Source organism: Mytilinidion resinicola (genome assembly GCF_010093595.1).
Source record: "Mytilinidion resinicola strain CBS 304.34 unplaced genomic scaffold BDZ99scaffold_2, whole genome shotgun sequence".
NCBI lineage: Eukaryota > Fungi > Ascomycota > Dothideomycetes > Mytilinidiales > Mytilinidiaceae > Mytilinidion > Mytilinidion resinicola.
The window spans coordinates 272,663-293,221 of NW_022985438.1; the positions used below are offsets into that span (position 1 = coordinate 272,663).

A 20,559-nucleotide genomic window follows, 5' to 3' on the forward strand; every position below is an offset into this window, starting at 1 on the left:
TAAGCACAGACCTACTACGTCTCTTCTATGAAAGCTACAATAACGTGTTCTACATGCATGTGGTGGTTACAAGCGAGTGGTGGCGCTTAATTTTTGGTGCGATTTGGACGTTTTGACACCCCAGCAACCTCAACAACTATAAAAGATTTGAATCTATAACTTAGAATAAAGATATGCATAGCTGTTTCAATATTATAAGACAAATTTTTAGGGTCTCTTGATGGCCACATTTAGTTATAGTAGAGTTTTGGCCCCCTAGCATTGGGTAAGATCTACGATATAATAGAATTACAGAGACACATCACTCCAAACTATTGCCTAGCCATTGAAATGAGCTAAATACTATATGCATTCATATAATCTTATTTAATACTTTATGGTTGTTGAGATTGCTGGGGTGTCAAAACGTCCAAATCGCACCAAAAATTAAGCGCCACCACTCGCTTGTAACCACCACATGCATGTAGAACACGTTAGTTAGGGCCCCATTGATGACAAAGTACAGAAACCGTCGTTATTTATAGTGATAGTGGTGTATAGAACATATCACAGTACATAAAAGTCACGTGTTACTTGCTTACTTGTCTTCACCTCGAGGCTGGAGATAACTATTCCACATTTGGTTTAGCGTTAAGCATCACTACAGAAGCAAAAGCGGCTGAAGGCCACGAAAGATTCAACACCAAATATTGCCATCACAGGATTTCTTGTATCTAGCACGAGCGGCATGATATAGACATTAAGACATATCTTCGTGTCTTCATATAGCACTACGCGCGGCCAAAATGCAGGATAGCCCGCTATCGATCACCGCCAGCATCACCGGCATTCTCACCTTCATTGCGGCGATATGTGCATTTGTATATGTTCGGTACAACACCTTACGGAGTGGGCAGGAGGAAATTCTTACCATTCTTGAGTCCGTCACAGCTACCGTCGAGGAGAGCAGAGCTATAGCGCACGGAGGCCTGGCAGGTGACGACCCTGATTCTAGTCGGCTGACAAGACTTGTGTCAGAACTATATTCAATCGAGCTCGCCATTCTTGCTCAGTGTATGACTGTTTTTGGCATGGATTTGGATCAAATGCAATTGGGTTCGCGACCTAGCGAAAGTACTAGTACGACCTGGAAGGACGTGGTGAAGGAGGTGAACGAGGCCCAACAGAGATGGCAGCAACCGCAGCGTCGAAAAACATGGGGATTAAGAAAAATTGAGAAACATATCAAGCCCATGATTGAATTCATTGACAGTCGTCCAATCCTATCGATAGGCTGGGCGATTACGATATCGGTGCTCAGCCTTGGGGCAACCCCAACAATGATTCGCTGGTATGGGGCAAGAAAGAAGGTCTTGGAGAAGATCCAGCAAAGGGAAATCATTCGATCGCGACTATTGTTCCACCAGATTGCCCTTGCAAATTCGTAAGTTCACATACCAGCCTGAAGTCAGATCAATTGACATCTCGCTAGAATAGCTAGTAGCCAGGAAATCCTAGTTCGCGGCTTGGTGCAAGAGAACGTCAAACTTGAGTCCCGGTTGAGCCAGCTTAACGATATCGCTATGTATACGAACGAATCCATACGGCGACTAGCGCATGACAACAATGAAATTAAGGGCCTCATCGTTAGTTTGATAAGCCCGGCAAGCCAGCAGGATAGGACCCAGAAGCCCGACACAGTACGCTCCCGCAGCTCGAGTGGATCATCGAGTGATTCAAACCCGACAAAGAAGCCCAGTAAGATTCGGAAGCGCACAGTACGCTCCCGCAGCTCGAGCGGATCGTCGAGTGACTCAAGCTCGGCGAACCAGCACAATAAGATTCGGAAGCGCACGGTACGCCCCGGCAGCTCGAGTGAATCGTCGAGTGATGAAGCTGATGTACTTGCGCCGGGCGAAGGCAGAGATATGTTGGTAGATCAGGCAGAGGCAAAACCAGAATGATATAAGGAAAACTAGCTACCTTAAGGTGAAGCAGCAACTGCCTGTTACAAGAAGGAGAAATTGGTTGGTAAATCTGCCACATAACACTATTTTCGAGTGATGATTCACATGTACTGTGTTGGTAAAGCTTCAAGTGTTTCCATTTCTTATGTCCCTAGCCAAAGCAGTCGAGAAGCGCATCCACCGTACGATGGCGGTGGATCGCAGTAGTAAGAGACAGACGCCATGTGCATTCAGCCTCTTGTTACGAAAGCGTGCTGATAGATTACCAGAATTGCATTAAATACTACCCATGCCATTATCTAACACTTAATTACCACGGAAGTCCTAATCATGAAGTGCTCAGACTAGAGATTTCCGCCCTTCGGCCGTTCCCGTGCCCTTGTAGCCCAGCAGCGCTTTTGGAACATCGTACTCGTAATAACGCCTCACACGCAAGTAGTAAAAGTAACGACAAGATCCCAAAAAATCATCAACGACCTGAAGACAACCACTCAACCCTTCTCCCGCTCAGGGGAGTCATAAATGACTTCGTGGCCGATGACGTCCTCGATAGTCTCATCAGTGAATTTGAGGTCTTCCTCAACTGGCACGGTATCCTTGATCTTCAGAAGCATAACCGGGAGCGCAATAACCAAGCTGCCGGCAAGCAGAATCCAGCACGAAGCGAACAGGTTCATATATGGTGGAGGGTTCCCCAACCCATCCAAGCGCCAGATGATAGCCGCGCCGGCTGACTGAATGCCCTTGTAGAAGCCCGCGAAGTTGGCGAGCTTGCGACTGTTGTTGCTGATTGCGCCCATAAACCTGACTTTGGGTTAGCAAAGGCTAATTAGCACGCCGACATAAAGTTGCTTACCAATATACGCACGTCTGCCATGCTGCGTCGTAGAAGCCGTAGAAGATGTACAAGAACATCGGTCCAATATAGCCCTTTGAGTTCCAGTCGTATACAAAGTGATTATCCGGCTTGGTTTCCTTGCGAGTGTATTTCCTCTGGAAAACATACCCCCCGCCCCAGATCGCGAAGGTGAGGACAAACATGACAACCCAAGCAGCCTTTGCTCGTGTAGTCCTTCTGACATAAGGGAAGTCCAGTGCGAAGCCGAAGACGAGAGCCCCAAATATCTGAGCTAGCCAGTAAAGCGTGTTGTTGAGTGCGCGAGTACGCGTGCCGAACCGCACGAGGTTAACGTCCTGGAATTGGTATGTGTAAAACCAGTTGGAGGCGAAGAACATCGGAAAGAGGAGTATGATGTAGGGATCACTCCAAAGTGTCTGCCAAAGGCCGAGTATCTCCGATTTCCACGTCGGGTGCTTCATTAGAATGATTCTAGACCCATCACGGCGCACGACATGCTTCGCATCAACCAGTGTCCAGGATAGGCAGGCTCCAAGGAATGTGAGGACTAAGAAGCCGACATAGGTGCCATCGCTGACAGTGTCGTTGTTTTGATTGTGGAAGTTCAGGCCAAGTTCAACCTAGCGTCGGAGTTAGCTTCCTGTGTCTTGATTCCATTTGAACTACTTCAGCTCACCAGACTACCGATGACAGCGCCCATATTAAAGATGATCCAGAACCAGGAAATGAATCGGCCTTTTAGTTTCTCCGGGGGGTACGACATTATAATCGCGCCTTGCGCAGACCAGAGAATGCCTGCACAGCATCCAAGCAAGCAGCCGGCGAAGACAATGTAGCCAAAGTTTTGAGTGTGCTTATAGCATAGATATGAGCTAACGTAGACACAATATCCGAGGCCACCAAATGAGAGCGCAATTCTAATGCCAAGGACGTTAGTAACGGTGCCAGCGAAGAAACCGACAACCGCGAAAGTAGCGTAGAGTGCGGAGTTGGAGGCGTCATTAGCATAAGCGTTTTTGCTAAGCTGCCCTCCACCACCAAGGCCGTTGAGGGCATTGAACATGCCTTTACATGGTCAGCGTTCTAAAGCACGACGTTGTGTTGCACAGCCTTACCTGGACATAGGAAGCAGACGAACGACACCAAGATCAACTGCGACTCAGGTGAGGCATACCAAGGAAAGGTGATGGGCCCGAGTTTCGAGCTTTTGTACTTCCATCCTGTGGGTATTTCGACTTCCTTGCGTTCGACAAGGTGAGCTGGCGATTGCGTGTTCGTGGTCGCTGGACCTTTCCTAGCTTCCGCCATGGAGTACCAGAGTCGTGAGAATACTACTTATTGATTGAGTAACGGCGCAATTGGTACAAGGATAGCTCCTTATTGAGGACGGATAGGGTTGTCGATGCCGCTCGATGCAAGATGGTGATGCTCGAGGAACGCTTTTGAAACAAAATAACGAGCGGAAGATGGGAAAGTGAAATGAAGGCTGAGCCGATCAGATATCTGTACTATATTTAACCGCAGCCACATAACTAGAGGGCTGCAAGCGTGTTTCGTGGCGTATCCTGGAGGGCGACTGCTACACTCGTTCCCTACCTTGCCGACCGATCTGGACGCTACTGTGTAAGAGATAACCTACTCGAGTTTAGTATCGTTCCACTCCCCAGGCTCTTGCGAGTATTTTGGTGGCAGTGTTTAGACGTTTCATGGCAGTCTTCAGCGAAGGATAACGACTTTACGTGCGCAAGGCTGCACTTCAGCCTTGCTGTATGCGTCGTCTCTTTGGAGCAGACGGCATAATCTAGACTTCCCGTCCCGAGGCGGAGCATGCATGATGCGTGCGCCACTTACGAAGTAATGTGATACCGCCTGATAAGGCGCAGACGTGAACGCGGTGCGTCTGCAGATACTTGCTGGGCTAACTGCGGGTGTTTGTCAGCTACCCCCTCGTTAGCCATAATCTCTCTCTCTGTCGTAGCTAGCAATTCGCGGGTTTTGAGTCTTGCGTTATCTGATTTGGATTCATCCCGCATTCTGGAGTGTATTGCCATAGCCTATTCACTACAGTGCGCGCATCAATTAGCAGCTATGGTGATTACCCCGCTTACAGCTTTGGGCACAGCCTCTGCCGTCCTTACGCTGAGCAAAGCAGCTTGGAGGCTAGGAATCTCCCTTTCGAGGCCCGATCAGGACGCCAGAATCGTCGATACCACGGTCAAGGATCTGGCAGAGGAGGTCAAGTCGCTTGGCAATGAATGCGACCTTGTATATGCTGAGTTGGAAGAAGTAGTAAGCAAGAGCGAGACAGGATCACCTCCGCCTTATGATATCGATGGCAGGCTGTGGAATTGTCTTGCCACGCAAGTAGAGGATACCAGTCGAACAATGCAAGAGCTGGAGCTGTTTGTCAGAAGTGCCAGAGGGGAAGAGTCCAGTTTCATCAGTAATGCTCAGCGTCAGTGGAAGCTGGACAAAATCAAGGACCAGATTACAAGCCTCCGGACAAAGGTTTGTAGGCACACCGACAACTTGCGTACTACACTGTTGTTGATCAATACGTGAGCCTCGTTTCTCATTGACGTTTGACAAAGCTGACCTCACCTGCAGGGTACTCGCGCACATTGCACCATCTCGAGCAGATCGGGGGCTTGCGAAAGAACTAGACAAGCTGCAAGATTTGGTTGAGAAGCTGCAGAGATCGTCGGAACCCAATCGGAACTCGCGATCTTTTCATGCTGAGGCCACTCTATTGCAATGTGCGCGTGAACTTATCGCGAAAGGTACGACCATGTACGAGGCGAGTCTCGCTGCAGAGTCCGTCGCTGGTGGCCAGGGAGCAGCAAATAGCAACATCCGCGTTGCCGAGTGGGTGAGTACTCTGGAGTTTATACGCCGGGACCAGCGACGCTCGGATCCCTCAGACATGGCCTCTAATGTCCCTTCTATCTTTTCTGAGGACGGAGCGCATACCGTCATGATGAGCGCCACTTCTGCACAGAGTGTTGTGCAGGAACGCGAGAGTGCCGATGGAGTAGGGAACGACTCTGACGATGATCTGGACACCGACCTTACGAAAGCAGCGCTAGACACCGGCACGAAAGCTTTCGAAGCGCAAGAGTGGGAGGAGGCCGATTCTCTTCTTCAAGAAGCTCTACGAATGCTACAGCAGCTTCCGAAGCAGCAAAGAGCATTCTGCGACATTTTCGGTCTACAGTATAAACTTGCTGTCTGTGCGTATCACACGCAAGAGCCTGCCGATGCCGAAGAAGCTCTCATGAGCCTAGTCCAACAGCCAGCGAGCTCCGATGAACAACGCGGGTGCATTTACGACGTCGCGCACCTGCTGTCGCTTTTGTACATCCGGATAGGCCAGGTCGACCGCGCACGATCTGAATGTGAGAAAGCCTTACAAGCCCGAAGGCGTTTATTGGGTAAGCGGAGCGACGCCTCGTTGGAGTCAACGGCGCTCATGGCACACATATACGTCCTGCTCAACAACCGCGCTCGTGCTAAATCATGTCTCGCCATGATCCCAGAAGAACGCAGAGGCGACATTTTGAGAATGGTCGAAGATTCACTGGGGACGAAGGTGGACCATCTTGAATCCTCTCCACTACTGACTCAGACGACGGCTGAAAACTCAGATCTGGCGGTGAATCGCATTCAAAACAGGCTCTCTGCATCTTCTCTCGCGTGGCCCTTGGAGACTCATCGTTACGGCCCCGTATCTACGATGATCACCCAATCGCCAGTTGCTAATCTCCGACAATCACACCAACGTGTCCCGTCAAATGCTGTGGGTTTGGAAGATCTGCAGTCTGTCACGGTGACATCTCTTTCGTCGGCAGGGGAGAGAAGCGAGTCGAGAGCTACGGAGAAGGAGAGAGCGAATCAAGATGACTCTACAAACTCGGGAACACCTGGTACCGCAGCTCTGAGCCTGGGCGAACCTCCAGAGGCAAGTGAAACCATCAAGGGCAAAACCCTGTCTCGGAAGGAAATACTCGATAAGATCGGATGTCAACCTAAAGATCGAATCGAAGACGCTGTCTGCGAGGGTGATCATTCAGCTTTCGCCAGTCTTCTCAACAGGAAGAAAGACTTTTGGCGGTCGCAGTTGCGCAAACGGGTCCGTCCAGAACGTGTAACAGCGTTGCACTTCGCTGCACTCTTCGGCGAGATTGATATGGCGCGGCGCCTCCTAGGCTCAAGTTTTAACATCAACGAAGCCCCATATGGATACTCAACAAGCCTGACGCCCTTGAAATTTGCCGTTGGCGCTCGACAAGTGGATATGGTTGAATTTCTGATTGCGAATGGCGCCAAACCGTCTGAGCCAGATTCATGGTCGACTTTGGCTGAGCAACTAATGAATCGCTCATGGTTGAAAAAAACCATGTCGGAGACTGAGAAGGAACATGCTCCAAATCGGATAGTTGCAATCCTGAGCATCTTGCTCAAGCACGGATGGGACGTCAATGCGCCGTTCGGGACGTCCGGTGCAACGGTGCTTCATCAGGCTGTCACTTTTTGGACGGGCTCATACAGGTGGGATATGAATCTCCGCACTACCGTGACTTCGTTCCTGTGCGAACGAGGTGCAGACCCCTTCCAAGCAAATACACAAGGCAAGACGCCCTACGACATGGCTTCGGCCTCTGATCATCAAGACCTCTTGCTGCTTCTCGATAGAGGCTCGAAAAAGAAAGAGCTAGACGATGGGCCAACAGAGCCATTTGAGCTTTCCAGCGAGCCTATTGGTATGCCTGTAGCTATGCAAGCTCCGTTGTTGGGATTAAGGTTCTCTCGACACGGTGTGTAGTATGACTCACATTTTAAAGGTATATTGAAGCATAAAAAGGGCATTCTAAGCTTTTGTAACAAGGTGGTAGATGATTGGACCTATCTTCGAAGTACTGTCGTAAGGAGGCGGGTAGATGGAACCTAGGGAAAATGGACGACGCGGGGTACAGCAGCACTCCCGACGGCTTGCTTAACCTCCACATCATGTGCCAACAACTGCTGACTTCGGGTCGAGATGGATTAGAATGATGTAAACTATACGCTGTCATGGTTCCGACTTGGGCCCATTACTTAAAAACTGCTCTACATTGGGTTCAAGCAGACTTTCACCACAACTTCGTAGCCGACTAGAATACTCTGCGTCATGTCTGCGAGAAACGGAACCACCAAGACACCATGGAGGCCGGCGGCTAATATCCTAAGGGATATGATACATGATCCCGAAAAGCTGATCATCTGTCCCGGAGTGTATGATGGATTGGATGCCGGGCATGAGGTCCTTTATATGGTAAGTATTTTTCATTTTCTCACTTGCTAGCTGCTACCATGCTGAGGCTTGTAAGTAAGCAAAGCTAACATCTCATCGTGAACAGACAGGAGCAGGAACCTCCCTCTAACGCAGCTACGATCGCGTCCCCTCGACTCCTCTGTTCCCGTTATCGCAGACGCGGACACCGGCTTCGGCGGGCCGCTTTCTGTCGCGCGCACAGCCAAGGCCTACATCAACTCCAACATCGCAGCACTGCATCTCGAAGACTAGGCCATCACCAAGCGGTACGGACATCTGCAGGGCAAGCTGCTAGTGTCTACGGAGGAGTATCTGGCTCGAATCAGAGCAGCGGTACTGGCGCGGGGGGAAACAGGGAGGGACCTGGTGATTATACCGCGCAGCAATGCGCTGCAGAGCTTAGGGTTCGACGAGGCGGTGAAGAGGCTGAAGGGTGCAGTTGAAGCAGGTGCAGATGTCGCGTTCCTGGAGGGCTTTACGACGGAGGAGCAGGGGAAGCTGGTCTGCGAAGCGCTCGCGCCGACGCCATGCTTGGTCAACGTTGTCGAAGGAGGCGTCACGCCGCAGATGAGTGCGACAGGCGCGAGGGAAGCGGGTTTTAGGATTGTAATTTGGCCTTGTTTGGCTATGACGGAGGTGTATAACTCGGTCAAGCGGGCGGCGGTGGAGCTCAAGGAGAAAGGGTTCTTCGTACACGGCGGGAATGGTGCGGGACGTATTAAGGACTTGTTCGAGGTGGCTGGCCTAGAGGAATGTATGACGTTTGATGCGAAGGTTGCGGGGACTACTCCTAAGGAGATCATATGATTTGAGTAGCGTATAACATTCTATTAGCAGCTTTGCATGGACAACTGCGGACGTAACGCGTAGCCAATTTTGACTATCAATCGACCAAATGGTTTATATCGACCTGCAGCCTACGAATCGGCATTTGGTCTGCTTAAAGTGTGAATACTACTGGAAGCATGGAAGCTGCTCCAACGCGACCTCGGCGTGTAGCCTTGGGAGTTCAGATCGGGTGATAGCCATTGACAGATGTGGAGATTAGCGTAGGTATAGGTGAATCCGTGGATTGTGGGGGAAAGTATGGACGCGGGAGGCAATGTTGGAGTTGCGAAAGTGTCGGCTTCTCGTCGCAATGTTGCGGACCGTAAACATGACGAGTAGTTGTGGAGACAGCTCCGGGCGCCAGGGCGCCCCCTGTTCTCAACTCCACTCCACAAGACTTGAGCGCTGCATCTCTCTACAGACTGACGGGATCTATTCATGAGCGCTAGCATCGAGCTAGCAGTAGGGTAGAGCTTTAGATGGATAAGAATACCCTATCTCCATCATCTGCGCTGCCGCACGTTGAGTTAGGTTGAAAGCACAAGCATTTGCAGCGAGTGTAGGTCCCACCAGGGTCTCCTAGTGAGTTTCAGATAGTGTGTAAATCTCAAAGCCTGATTTGAAGTTTCGAGGAATTATATCGATGTCGAATTTCATTAGGAAGGTTCAGGGGTGGTTCGATGTCTTTACTTTTTCGTCAAAACCTCGATGTCAAAGTCTATTTTCAAAGGCTCAGCGCAACTATGTCCATTTTGTCCTTCATTCCACGGTCTCGATTTTTTATTACGCATAATATATCTAATATAAATTATAAATATACAAATTAATTTTCAGTCTCCAAAATTTACATGGATTTCAGCCCTCGAAAGGCTCTGTGGTGTCTCTGTATTTATAACACTACGTCAGACCTTCTCTATCACAGTCTCGATTCCGCGCCTCAAGAATTGACTTCTATATTCTACACCTATATTCCACAATCTCATTTCACAGTCTCACGATCTTTACATCAATATTCCCTTTCACGCGGACTACTTAAAGGGCGCAAATTGGCCTCATAGGCATTATCAAACCTTCTCATGATGTGCCTAATTCAAAGGGCCCTAGCTGCCATTCCGTCGACAGCCTGATATAGAGGCTCTTCCCTATCACATCGCCAAACCCTCCCCAAATTGGGCCTCTGGCCTTCGTTCCTTGACCACCCATTCACTCCCCTGAATATCCCTACCACCTCAACGCTCCCGTATCCAAGAAAGCAGATGCTCTAACTCCGCCCTATCGCTGCTCCGAAACTTCTCCTCCGGAGCGCGTGGAATCGTCTCGCCTGGAGTGAGGGGTCGAGGGCGTGGTGTGGGCGTCATGTAGGCCTCGCCCCACGCCGTGTAGGCGACTTGCATGTCTGCGGGCTCTGTGAATAGCGTTAGCGAATTCGCCTGCAAATTAGGTAGGATTCAAGAGATTTTACGTGTACCTTCGGCTTCCTGGAGCTCGCCAGGCTGGCTCGTGGCACTAGACGCCATGCGAGGGACGACTGGTGCACCGAGCTGAAGCGCAGGCTTAGGGTCAGACTGGGTAGCAGACTTAGTGGCGGACTTAGGAGACGATTTGTAGAAGCCACGGCGGCCAGTGCCATACTGGCCGCCGTATAGGGGAACGTCTTGACGTACGTTTTGTAGGGCAGCTACGGGGACGCCATAGGGCTTAGAGTGATCGGGGGTGGCATAGTCTAAGAGGCGTTGTTAGCAAGATCGAATATCGGCCAGGCAAGTTCACGTCCGTACCTTGCGCTGGGGTCACTCGAGGAGCCTGGAAAACACCTAGAGTGGGGTGTTGGTAGTTCTTGGGGATACCGTCAGGGCTAAGGGCGCCGGGGAAGTCGTTGTCTACGGGGCTTGTTGGCAAGGAACGATCTCGACCAGGCGGAGCTTCGCGCATGTCTTGCGCTTTATTTGAGGGAGCATCTTGGACAGCACCTCGAGCGGAGCGATGACGAGCTCCAGCAGGGACGCGAGACAGATCGATGGTACCAGCACCTCGAGGGGTCGCAGCGGCGCGAAGGCGAGCACTGAATGGGCCGGATGGTGCGGAGTCGGGCGGAGAGGCGTCAAGTGGGGAGAAGATGTTGGTCGGCATTGTTGTTGGAAGAGGAGTGAGCTAGTAGGAAGGTGCTGTTCGTTGCGCTTGCTTTAGCGATTAGCCTTTGCTCCAAGAGGTGTCGGTTACGGCTTTCAACGCGAGGAAACGGCGAGGAGAAGAAGAAAAACCTGCGGGGGTGAGTTTTTAAGAGTGTGGTGTAGTTGAATGTAGTGAATGTAGCAGTGAGGTGGGTCTGGTGAACGGAAGAGGAAATGAAGTGGACTGGTCATTGGAGAGGACTATTGGACCTATATTATCTCAGGTCAGAACGTTGGGACCATGATTAACACTTTTGCTTGCTGAAAATCTCTGTCAGGAGTGGCCAGCTGCCAGTTTGCCAGTCAGTCAAAAGGTAGCTCAGCTTCCACCACATCGACCTTGGCATCTCGTCTACATATGAGAAAGCTCGTGGGGATGTCCTAAGTAGATATGGACGACTGTCCACGGACCTTTAGCGGGATAAGCTGCCTCACAATTCTGCTTTCACCACTTCTTGTTCTCATGATCCGTTGTGTCAAGGTCGGATTCGCAAATACATGGTGGCGGAAGTTCGGAAGGGTTTCTAGATCTGGAGTACATCTTGAGCATGAGACGTTTAGACCTGGACATAGATTCCTATCTGAACCGATCCCCCTCTTGCTGGCCCCCATAGTTACCCCCTAGCTACCAAAGTACTCCCTTGTCTTTTCCTCAACTGACCTCCTATCCTCTGGTTCTCAACCTCTTCTCGAAGCATGATTCAATCGCCGATAAGAAAAGAATCGAGCGCTGCTCTTTGCTTCTCACATCTTGCCATAGGTCTCTCTTGGACTTCTTTTGAGGTTCGTTGAACGAGTGGGATGCCCTTAGGTACCAGCAGACTCAACATCGTTAATCTTTCATAGAGTAAGTCTGTCTTAGATTTCCAGAGAATTCCGCGATTTTCAAAAGCTAATGCCTTCCCTAAAATCGAGGGCGAGACCATACGAGTGAAGTGATGTCGATAATACACGTGATCCGTTGCCGAATAAAGAGGTTCAGTAGAAATCCCGTCTTTTGACTGAGATCGCTACCCATCCTCCCGTTTGCCAGCATGCTCCATTTAACGTGAGACCGCATCGACAGAAGGACCTTTCTAAGGCGAAGTCGTTCTAATGATTCATTACGCTAAATCGTAATGGGAGCCTAACTACTAGAACGCCATCAAAGCTGTACGAGCTCGTGTCGATGTTCCGCGAAGCCACGAATCAAAATTGCGACGCCTCCGCCTCTTCCCTAGGTTTTCCCCGCACTCCCCAGATCTTGTGGCCATGCGTAAAGAACCATACTTCAGCTGAATTCTGGCTAACCATTCCCTATCAATGTACTAGTACAGATGGAGTTGCTTCGACGATAGTAGTTCAACTTTTTGACCAGCCGGACCACTCCCATCAGACCCTTTACTACCCCTGGCTCACACATCAGCAGGATACTCGCTAAAAGAGTTTTACGAGATGCGATTCTATATCTGCTAACATCGATGTGTATCTAGTCACTCCCAAGACCATGCAGCTGGGCTAGCTTTCCCTACATTTCCAAGGTTTTTCACCACTCTCCTTACGCTAAGCTCTGCCTATCAGTGCTTGTGGATGTTTTCAAGCCTCTTCTAACTGCACTAGCACATCTAGCCCTCCTTTTCTTTGATATTTCCAAACCCTCGGGTTGTTCTTCCTCGCATTTTTCATCCATTGGGAGAGGTCTAGACATCCAGCCAACGAGATATATTCCATAGAAAGAATCCCTCGCCCCTAGAGCTCGCATCCCATTCCTCAGCTTCATCCATACCCCTGAAATTGACCTCTGCTCCCACCATGACAACTTCCGACAATGTCGAGAAGACGATTAGCCAGACCGAGTACATCGACCAGATATCGGTCCACAAACCAGTAGAGCACGTCGCTGTCCACACGGATACTTTCGATATCTCCGAGGACGCCCTAGGCACCAACGTAGGCCCCGGATACTGGAAGAACTGGCGTTTCTAGGGCTCATCCTTGCCTTGTGCCTGAGATACAACAGCGCCAATCTAGGCTACGTCCTCTCGCTAACCCAGATCAATCAGGACATCGGCCCTTCCTCGAATCTGCTTTGGGTTCCACTTGCGTATACGTTATCATTATCTGTCTCGTTTCTTTTGGTTGGCAGGTTCTCGGATATCTTTGCGAGAAGGGTAAGGCTTCCTCACGCTCTCCGGTTGGAATCCTCGCCTGCTAATGGTACGATCACGTAGTGGTTCTTCATTATCGGCAATGCCTTCGCCATAATTGGAACTATTATGGGAGCCACGGCGAAGACTGTCAATACTATCGTCGGAGGAAACGTCTTCAAGTGAGTTTGAGAGCATGAGGTACCTTCCATAACAATGGCTGATTTTATGACCTTGTAGTGGGCTCGGAGCTGCGATCTAGATATCTTTTGCAGCGGCTGTCTGCGAGCGTAAGATTCCTCCAATGAACCATCCACAAGGCTAGTTCTCTCGCACTAATACCTGGCAGTCGTTCCGAATAATCACAGAGACCTTTGGACTCGGGTTGTAACAGCTACAACCTAGGATCAACAACTCATACGGTTCACGGTCACCTACGTACAGACTTGGAGTTGCTGGCATAGTAGCTGCCTACATGCCTAGCCAGTTACAACTTCTACAGAGAGGGGTTGGGGTACGGTGGCCTACCCTGCCTAATGCTGCCTACTGCTGCCTCCAATTAGTGCTTCTGCCTATGCATACAGTCACTTCCTACGTAGTATATAGTTTGGCCTTCGGGCCCCCGAAATAAGACAGAGTTCACATCAATTTTCAACCTGAGTTTTGGTGCAGCTTGATCTTCGCTTCAGCGCTCCCAACTATCGGATTCGGAGCTCCTATCGCAGCGGCGTTAAGAACAGACACCGTCCTTCAATGACGATGGGCCTTCTACCTAGGCCTCATCGTATCCGGTGAGTCTCGGCATCGAATAAACTCAGGCGATTTTATCTATTCAGTCCACTAACACTCTTGATAGGGCTTGTTTTTATCCTGCTCTTCATTTGCTACCATCCTCCAAATTTCCAACTACTGCATACCAATCGCACTAAATGGCAACAAATCAAACGCCTCGACTTCGTTGGCCTGTCCTTTTACGTTCTCGGACTCATTCTGCTTTTGACCGGGCTGAACTGGGGCGGCAGTAAGCACACTTTGCTTTTCCATTCCAATTGCTCCGCATATATTCTCTCGCCACCTTTCCACGAATGGTACTTACAGCACACCTCTACAGGCGCCTACCCCTGGAAATCTGCCCACGTCATCGCCACAATCGTGGTCGGTACCTTGTGCATAATAGTCTTCACAATCTACGACATCTACCACAAGGCGACCCCCTCCTCCCCATGCATCTCTTCAAATCCCGGGGCTTCGCCGCCATCATCAGCGCCGCCTCCGTCGGCAGTTGTGTGTACTACTCGATGATCATCCTCTGGCCGTCCCAAATCGCCAGCCTCTTAGGCGGCAGCCCGATCCACCAAGCCCTGCTCGCCTCGATGGTTGGTACTGGCACGCAGCTCGGCCAATTCATGGCAGGCCCCATGCTACATTGGATTTCGTACCAGCGCGGCCTGCTCTTCTTCACGTGCTGTCTGCTCACCGCGATGGCGGGCGCGATGATTGCCGTTGGTCCTGGGAGCGTGTCACTGGACTGTGGCCTTATGCTTACGGCGTGTTGGTGTATTGGGGTGATCGAGTGTATCGCTGTGGTGCTGACGCCGCTGAGCTGTCCGCCTGAGGATCTGGGTGCGGCGTTGGGCGCGCTCGGATCTGTCAGGAGTACGGCTGCGATGTGTGCGACGGCCATCTATGTTGCTATTCTGAATAGCAAACTGGCTAGTATCACGCCTGCTTTGGTGTCGCAAGCAGCTCTGAAAAATGTACTACCGGCGTCTTCGATCCCGACGCTGTTGATGGATACGGCGACGGGCAATTTTACGAATGTGCCGGGGATCACGCCAGGTATCACCCTGGCGGTTGAGGCAGCAATGGCGGAGGCTTCCGCGCGGTCGTTCAGTTAAGCGATCTGTCCTATGAGTAACATGGAGGAGATTCTAATACTGACCTATATGTTAGGTATGTCTGGTACGCGGTCGTTGCGTTCGGCTGTCTCGCAATCGTCGCTTCGTCGTTGACTACCAACTATAATGAACATCTCAATGACGAAGTAGCGCGCGAGATGCAAGATCCGAGGTCGAACGGCTTTAGTAAAGAAATTGATCAAGAGAAGTGAGGGCTTGAAACTAGGGCAATCACCGAGACTGGAAACTTGAGACGAGGGGAGGAAAAACATGGGAGTGCCTTCGAATGTTATCTTTGATGTCCAAAATGTTATCTACAGATCTAGCACCTTCAAATTACAACTTTGAAGCGGGCCGTTGACGTAACATCACAGCAATAAAGCCGTAGTACACCTAGGCAGACCCCCCGGCTGAGGATTAGACAAGGAATGAACATGACCGCTTAACAGTAGTGATCAGAAGCAGAATTTAGCAGAATGCCCGTGTAAATCCGACCCACGTATTGATGACAGTGTCAAATACTTTAGGTCTTGCAAGATTCATACAAACCGCCATCTTGACCAGCAGCACGAGGATCGTGACCTTGAGTCTCTCCAAAAGCAGCCCAAAACTCCTCATAGCCATTCAGAACCCTCAAACACACCAGCCCGCTATGACTTCATCGGGCCCAGATCTAGACGTCATCCACTCTAGAGTAGTAACGTACGCTGGCCGTCCGGCCCGGTCACCGGTTCGCAGATATCGTCCCCATATTTCGCTCTCATCCAGCAGCGACCACCCTCGCGGATCTCTGCACCCACTATATTAAATCAACCCACGGCATCGCCACCGTTTACGGCCTCGTCTGCCTCGAAGGGCGCGGACAGTCCTTCAAGCCTCTCATTCCCCAAGCACTCGGAATCTTGTACATCCCTGTCGGGAAGAAAGGAAAACTGCCAAACGGCACGGTCTGCGCAACCTAACGAAAGGACTACGGGAAAAACGCCCTGGAGATGGGGGACGATAGGTCTCAGGGGATTGGCGAGGAGCGGAAGGAGGGCTAGAAGCGAAGGTGCTGTTGGTCCATGATTTGGCCACATTTGTGGAGGGGCGCGGAGGTGGAATAAAGTTGGTGGAGAGTTGATCGGTGATGAGGGAGTATTGTTTGTCGTGTTTGAGATTCCGAGGTTGCGGGAGATGGTGAGAGAAGAGTTGGGAGCGAGGCCGGCGTAGGCGATGTGAGGTGAGATGGGAGTAGGTTGGGCGTTTAATGATTGGCCTTGCTATACAAGTAAGGAGAAAAGATGATAATGGATGCTTCAAAGTGAGTCGGGTAGAGAAAAAAAGGTAGCGAGATAGTGGTAAGGTGTTGGGGGCAAGAGAAATCCCAACAAGTTCCACCAGCAACCGTAAACATGACCTCACTTCCGCAGTGGATCCTTATATACCGAAAATTTCTGAGCTCCATACAGCTAATTCGAGCAGCAGGCCGGTCGGGCGCAGCGGTAATAACCCTGCGCAAAACAGGTGCCCCTTCCGGGCACCGCCCCCCAACGACAACCTGCAGGGGTTGTGAGTTCGAATCCAGCCCTTGTCAGGAATTGACTTAACTATGGCTGTTTCCCGAAGAATCACCCGAAAGGCCGCGCAGCGCGGAAACGTAAGTCCATCGTCACGGAGAAACGCCCGGGTTTCTACACCTTCCCCCGAGGAAGGTGGTGTTTTGCTCTTTAGATATTCTTTTGTGTTATCGTTTCGCTGTCGTCTAGAGTCTATGCAGATGTTGGTTTTTTTTTTCTGCTCCTGTGGTGGCTATTTCACTCATCGTTAGCTCAATCCGTCATGATACTCTCTTCTCGGTGCACTTACAAGGGTTTACAGTTTTGAGATCGCTCGATCTCCCGTCGTCGACGTACAAACGACAACGCTCGTGACCAGATCCAGATCACGACCTCATGTTGAACTTCTCGTTTGCCCTTCAATCACCCTCTCCAACACATCAGCGAGATAGTGTAAGATGAAGCCAGCACATACCCACAAACGGCTGTCAAGTTTCGACCCATATATATCAACACCTTACTCTACCTTTTTTCTGTATTCGAACGCGCTGAATATTCTTCAACCCTTCCCTCCCAACAAACGGCACCATGCCTCATCCCTCATCCTTCCCTACCTACCCACCGTCCTCCTACGTCCTAGTCCCCTTTCTCCTCGCCTTCTTCCTCGTCCTCTACCAAGCCCTACCCCAGCTTACCGCACAGCGTTACTCTCGTGGTAAGCATCAGCCACCCCCCCCCCCCCGCCCTCGTGGCCGTCCCCCTCCTCGTCCCACGCCACTACCACCACCACCGCCCAGCGACTTGAATCGTACCCGTCCCCATCTCCCTGCCCTTCACACTGCCAACTTGCCTCGACTCGAGGACTATGCGCCAGCACCAATACCCACTTTCTTCCCGGGCTTCCGGGTGAACGAAGCCATGCGCAAGGCCCGCCACCTCCATGCCATCGAAGCAGCATGGGCACGTGCCTTTCGAGAGATGCGAGGCCATATCCAGACGCTGCGTGACCAGGTACAGGACCACTGGGAGCAAAGCCAGGGATTGCAGGAGCAAGTCTGGAGGCACGGGGACATCGAGGTGATGTCGTCTTCTACCAGCACGCAGACTTTAGATTTTGATTTGCCGAACATGTCTGGAGCGGGGGAGGTTCCCAGGAGCGACGATGCATATTTCGAGTGCAACAACGTCTACGACGGGAGTGGCAGTGAGGAGAGCACAAGGCCGGAATGGCATTGGGGAGGGAGGAGAAGCAATGTGTACGGTGATGGGGCGTATGCGGTTGGGCATTCCCCGCGGGCGAGACACTTGTTTGCGTTGCAGTCTGCTGCGGCAGCAGCGCAAGCCCGGCGAAGGCACGAGAGTAGGAGTGGGAATGGGAGAGCGCTGGAATCAGAGTGGGTGCTGTAAATTCGTTAGCCATTCGCGTGCTCAAGGTTGATAAGTTGGTTTTTTGAATGAATAGAATAGAACAGATTATGAAACGTGCGCAGAGAGGTCCACAGCAAGTTGCAGGGTAGCGAAGCTACCGATTTTCATAAGAGCTGGAACAAGGCGCTTGAGCTGCTTGTTAGTGAGCCTTTTCTCTCCGCTGGCAAGATCACTTAGATGCTGGGCATTTTTGATCCGGGAGCATAGTCGGATATGTTTGCCGTCGACCTCGTCCTGCATCCGATGATAAGATCCGCAGTAGGAGACAAGTTTGCAATTTTCGCATTGGGAAAGGTGATCTGTAATTCCGCAGACATGACAGGATACGGCGGGAGAGAGCGGCATGGTCAAGAGAATGTGAGACAGGGGAAATCGAAGGGCATCTTTAGGTATTATGCTATGTGACCTTCGAGGCGCATTCCAAGGACGAGGTGGTGGAGCCCTTTGCTTCGTCTGGAAAGTTCAACCGTTGGCACGGACCAATTTGGAATATGCCTGGAACGTCTCGTAAGAGTGCATCAATTCCATGGATGAAGTTTGGGAGAGCCGCGTTTGGCAGAGTGGCAGGGGTGGACTTTCGTTGGGTGAAGTATGGCCAGAGCTCGACTCTGAATCACGTGCTGCCGGCGATCGGGGCTTTCGCCAGGCAGCCGCCGAGAAACGCTAAAACGCTTGGCGAATTTTCAAAATAAAAGGCCAGCTCGCCCTCGTCCCATTTCTTTCCTCATCCTAGTGGTAAGTTTCTTCCCCAACCCCAAGCAGCCACCGCCATTCCATCTGCTAACGTCTCCGCAGCAAGGGCATACGCGTGTCAGTGAGGATTCGTCCGAGACCGTGTTTTTGCTAGTTGAAAACTACAACTATGACCGCTCCTGTTGGTCTTCGGATCGGCAGGGAATTTTTGGAAACACACCTCGAGTGAGATATCTCCTCAACCCATCTTTTCATTGATGCTCTCACCTTGTGTGGGACTTTGAAGAAGAGAACAGGCCTAGGCTGCCAACATGTGCACATTCCGATGACGTTGCATCTCGCTGTTGATGCCGCTTGATGAAATGCGTCGCGGGTCCGGCTCGCACGAAGCAAAGACACCCAATATGAAGACTGCTCTCATCACTGGCGGTACGTAGGTCATGGAACACGCTGCCGTTACTCTACTGATGCCGCAAAGCTTCGGGCTTGCTAGGCCGCAAGGTCGTGGAAGCCTTCGATCGCGACGGCTGGAAAGCTGTAGGCACCGGGCTCACACGAGTGAACCCACCGGCCATTGTCAAGCTTGACATCCTCAGCAAGGGCGATGTCGAGAGAGTTCTAGACGAAGTCAAGTATGTGATGCCCATGAGAGTGATGCCAGCTGGCTGACCTGCCCGTCTCTCAAGGCCAGATGTCGTCGTCCACTGTGAGCCGTCCTCCCTCCCCCATCGCGTCGTGAACCTCCGCCATCAAAAGCCCTCGGGATGATGTAGCTGACTCTACGGGCTATCTCAGGCGCAGCAAACCGCTTCCCAGACTCCTGTACCTCCGATCCTGACGCGGCCCGCGCTCTTAACGTGACGGCCTCCAGCGGCCTTGCGACAGCGACCTCCTCTCGCGGCATCTTCCTCATCTACATCTCTACCGACTATGTGTTCTCCGGAGCTCCTGGCGAAGCACCTTACACACCCACCTCCAAACCCGATCCTCCAAACGTATACGGCCAAACGAAGCTCGACGGCGAGAAGGCTGTGCTGGAAGCTACAAACAAGATAACGGCACAGGGCACACATGGCGGTAGCCCCGTTCTCAGCGTCGTTCTCCGCGTTCCAATATTGTACGGGTCTTGCGAGCCATCTGAGAGTGCCGTGAATATCCTCATGAAGCAGATATGGTCCTCGCAAGAGCTGAGCCCCACTTATCCCAAGATCAAAGTCGACGACTATGCTCAGCGCTTCCCCACAAACACGCAGGATGTGGCCCGCGTCTGCCTGGACATTAGCAAGCTTTATCTGGAGCCGGGAAACAAGAAGGATCTGCCTACCATACTACAATTCTCGTCAGAGGATAAGATGACGAAATGGGAGATTGTGCAGGAGCTTGCGGATATTCTGGGCCTGCCGCTTGAGAACATGGAGTCATTCAAGCCCACAGAAGACCATCAGGATGGAGTCAAGAGGCCATATGATTGCCATCTCGATACTGGTGCTCTCAAGGAGCTTGGCATTGATGTTGGTACTGTGGGCTTCAGGACTTGGTGGTGAGCACGACTGAGTAAAATTTCTATACCAACGTGCTAACGAACTGCAGGAGACGGGAGCTTGGGGCATTCCGCCATTGAATCGGCGTGGTAAGTACTTAGAGCTACGATTAAGACGTGGTCTTGATCCACCTAGACAAATACACCAAGATGTCCTAAGAACAAGCAGTGTTGCCTTCAAGGTGAACTGTTCTGAATGCACCCATTCTCTACCATCTTCC

At 51.2% G+C, this 20,559-nt stretch overlaps 12 protein-coding genes across 12 annotated transcripts; 9 read left to right on the forward strand and 3 right to left on the reverse strand.

Annotated features, from left to right (window-relative positions):
* Positions 1-785: 785 nt before the first annotated feature.
* BDZ99DRAFT_514329 (uncharacterized protein) lies at positions 786-1,943 on the forward strand (the record flags this gene model as incomplete). The annotated part of the gene is made up of 2 exons (XM_033724859.1): positions 786-1,423; positions 1,472-1,943. The coding sequence occupies 2 exons, from the start codon at positions 786-788 to the stop codon at positions 1,941-1,943; spliced, it is 1,110 nt and encodes a 369-aa protein (XP_033582641.1).
* A 267-nt stretch (positions 1,944-2,210) lies between these two features.
* Positions 2,211-4,113, reverse strand: BDZ99DRAFT_432374 (MFS general substrate transporter; the record flags this gene model as incomplete). The annotated part of the gene is made up of 4 exons (XM_033717331.1): positions 2,211-2,750; positions 2,803-3,425; positions 3,482-3,870; positions 3,921-4,113. The coding sequence occupies 4 exons, from the start codon at positions 4,111-4,113 to the stop codon at positions 2,438-2,440; spliced, it is 1,518 nt and encodes a 505-aa protein (XP_033582642.1). The 3' UTR covers positions 2,211-2,437.
* Positions 4,114-4,361: 248 nt separating this feature from the next.
* On the reverse strand, positions 4,362-4,667 carry BDZ99DRAFT_120658 (uncharacterized protein). The gene has a single exon (XM_033712517.1). The coding sequence runs from the start codon at positions 4,632-4,634 to the stop codon at positions 4,422-4,424; it is 213 nt and encodes a 70-aa protein (XP_033582643.1). The 5' UTR covers positions 4,635-4,667; the 3' UTR covers positions 4,362-4,421.
* Positions 4,668-4,893: 226 nt separating this feature from the next.
* Positions 4,894-7,627, forward strand: BDZ99DRAFT_376297 (uncharacterized protein; the record flags this gene model as incomplete). Its single annotated transcript, XM_033715020.1, has 2 exons — positions 4,894-5,363; positions 5,413-7,627. 2 exons carry the CDS (start codon positions 4,894-4,896, stop codon positions 7,625-7,627), a joined length of 2,685 nt encoding a protein of 894 aa, XP_033582644.1.
* A 345-nt stretch (positions 7,628-7,972) lies between these two features.
* Positions 7,973-8,923, forward strand: BDZ99DRAFT_471026 (Phosphoenolpyruvate/pyruvate domain-containing protein; the record flags this gene model as incomplete). Its single annotated transcript, XM_033721704.1, has 2 exons — positions 7,973-8,116; positions 8,369-8,923. 2 exons carry the CDS (start codon positions 7,973-7,975, stop codon positions 8,921-8,923), a joined length of 699 nt encoding a protein of 232 aa, XP_033582645.1.
* Positions 8,924-10,173: 1,250 nt separating this feature from the next.
* On the reverse strand, positions 10,174-11,074 carry BDZ99DRAFT_514332 (uncharacterized protein; the record flags this gene model as incomplete). The annotated part of the gene is made up of 3 exons (XM_033724860.1): positions 10,174-10,349; positions 10,413-10,667; positions 10,723-11,074. 3 exons carry the CDS (start codon positions 11,072-11,074, stop codon positions 10,174-10,176), a joined length of 783 nt encoding a protein of 260 aa, XP_033582646.1.
* Positions 11,075-12,906: 1,832 nt separating this feature from the next.
* BDZ99DRAFT_514333 (uncharacterized protein) lies at positions 12,907-13,503 on the forward strand (the record flags this gene model as incomplete). The annotated part of the gene is made up of 4 exons (XM_033724861.1): positions 12,907-13,044; positions 13,158-13,265; positions 13,326-13,423; positions 13,482-13,503. 4 exons carry the CDS (start codon positions 12,907-12,909, stop codon positions 13,501-13,503), a joined length of 366 nt encoding a protein of 121 aa, XP_033582647.1.
* A 116-nt stretch (positions 13,504-13,619) lies between these two features.
* Positions 13,620-13,903, forward strand: BDZ99DRAFT_457657 (uncharacterized protein). The gene has a single exon (XM_033718735.1). The coding sequence runs from the start codon at positions 13,717-13,719 to the stop codon at positions 13,870-13,872; it is 156 nt and encodes a 51-aa protein (XP_033582648.1). The 5' UTR covers positions 13,620-13,716; the 3' UTR covers positions 13,873-13,903.
* BDZ99DRAFT_120678 (uncharacterized protein) lies at positions 13,902-15,449 on the forward strand. The gene is made up of 4 exons (XM_033712518.1): positions 13,902-14,032; positions 14,098-14,262; positions 14,353-15,134; positions 15,195-15,449. Exons 2-4 carry the CDS (start codon positions 14,171-14,173, stop codon positions 15,251-15,253), a joined length of 933 nt encoding a protein of 310 aa, XP_033582649.1. The 5' UTR covers positions 13,902-14,032; positions 14,098-14,170; the 3' UTR covers positions 15,254-15,449.
* Positions 15,450-15,861: 412 nt separating this feature from the next.
* Positions 15,862-16,101, forward strand: BDZ99DRAFT_375879 (uncharacterized protein; the record flags this gene model as incomplete). The annotated part of the gene is made up of 1 exon (XM_033715001.1): positions 15,862-16,101. A coding segment is annotated over one exon (240 nt), but the record flags the coding sequence as incomplete, so codon positions are not given.
* A 1,031-nt stretch (positions 16,102-17,132) lies between these two features.
* On the forward strand, positions 17,133-18,356 carry BDZ99DRAFT_541471 (uncharacterized protein). The gene has a single exon (XM_033726741.1). It carries the CDS (start codon positions 17,266-17,268, stop codon positions 18,082-18,084), a length of 819 nt encoding a protein of 272 aa, XP_033582651.1. The 5' UTR covers positions 17,133-17,265; the 3' UTR covers positions 18,085-18,356.
* Positions 18,357-19,202: 846 nt separating this feature from the next.
* BDZ99DRAFT_484590 (NAD(P)-binding protein) lies at positions 19,203-20,419 on the forward strand (the record flags this gene model as incomplete). Its single annotated transcript, XM_033722653.1, has 5 exons — positions 19,203-19,227; positions 19,277-19,430; positions 19,485-19,504; positions 19,594-20,338; positions 20,389-20,419. 5 exons carry the CDS (start codon positions 19,203-19,205, stop codon positions 20,417-20,419), a joined length of 975 nt encoding a protein of 324 aa, XP_033582652.1.
* Between the last annotated feature and the right edge of the window lie 140 nt (positions 20,420-20,559).

Excerpts from the sequence above, each read along its gene's own strand:
- BDZ99DRAFT_120678 (XM_033712518.1), top strand. The coding sequence starts at position 14,171 with ATGGCAACAAATCAAACGCCTCGACTTCGTTGGCCTGTCCTTTTACGT. Across the intron at positions 14,263-14,352 it reads CGGGCTGAACTGGGGCGGCA|GCGCCTACCCCTGGAAATCT; the intron begins GTAAGCACACTT and ends ACACCTCTACAG. Across the intron at positions 15,135-15,194 it reads GGCTTCCGCGCGGTCGTTCA|GTATGTCTGGTACGCGGTCG; the intron begins GTTAAGCGATCT and ends CCTATATGTTAG.
- BDZ99DRAFT_120658 (XM_033712517.1), bottom strand. The coding sequence starts at position 4,634 with ATGCTCCGCCTCGGGACGGGAAGTCTAGATTATGCCGTCTGCTCCAAA.
- BDZ99DRAFT_457657 (XM_033718735.1), top strand. The coding sequence starts at position 13,717 with ATGCCTAGCCAGTTACAACTTCTACAGAGAGGGGTTGGGGTACGGTGG.
- BDZ99DRAFT_541471 (XM_033726741.1), top strand. The coding sequence starts at position 17,266 with ATGCCTCATCCCTCATCCTTCCCTACCTACCCACCGTCCTCCTACGTC.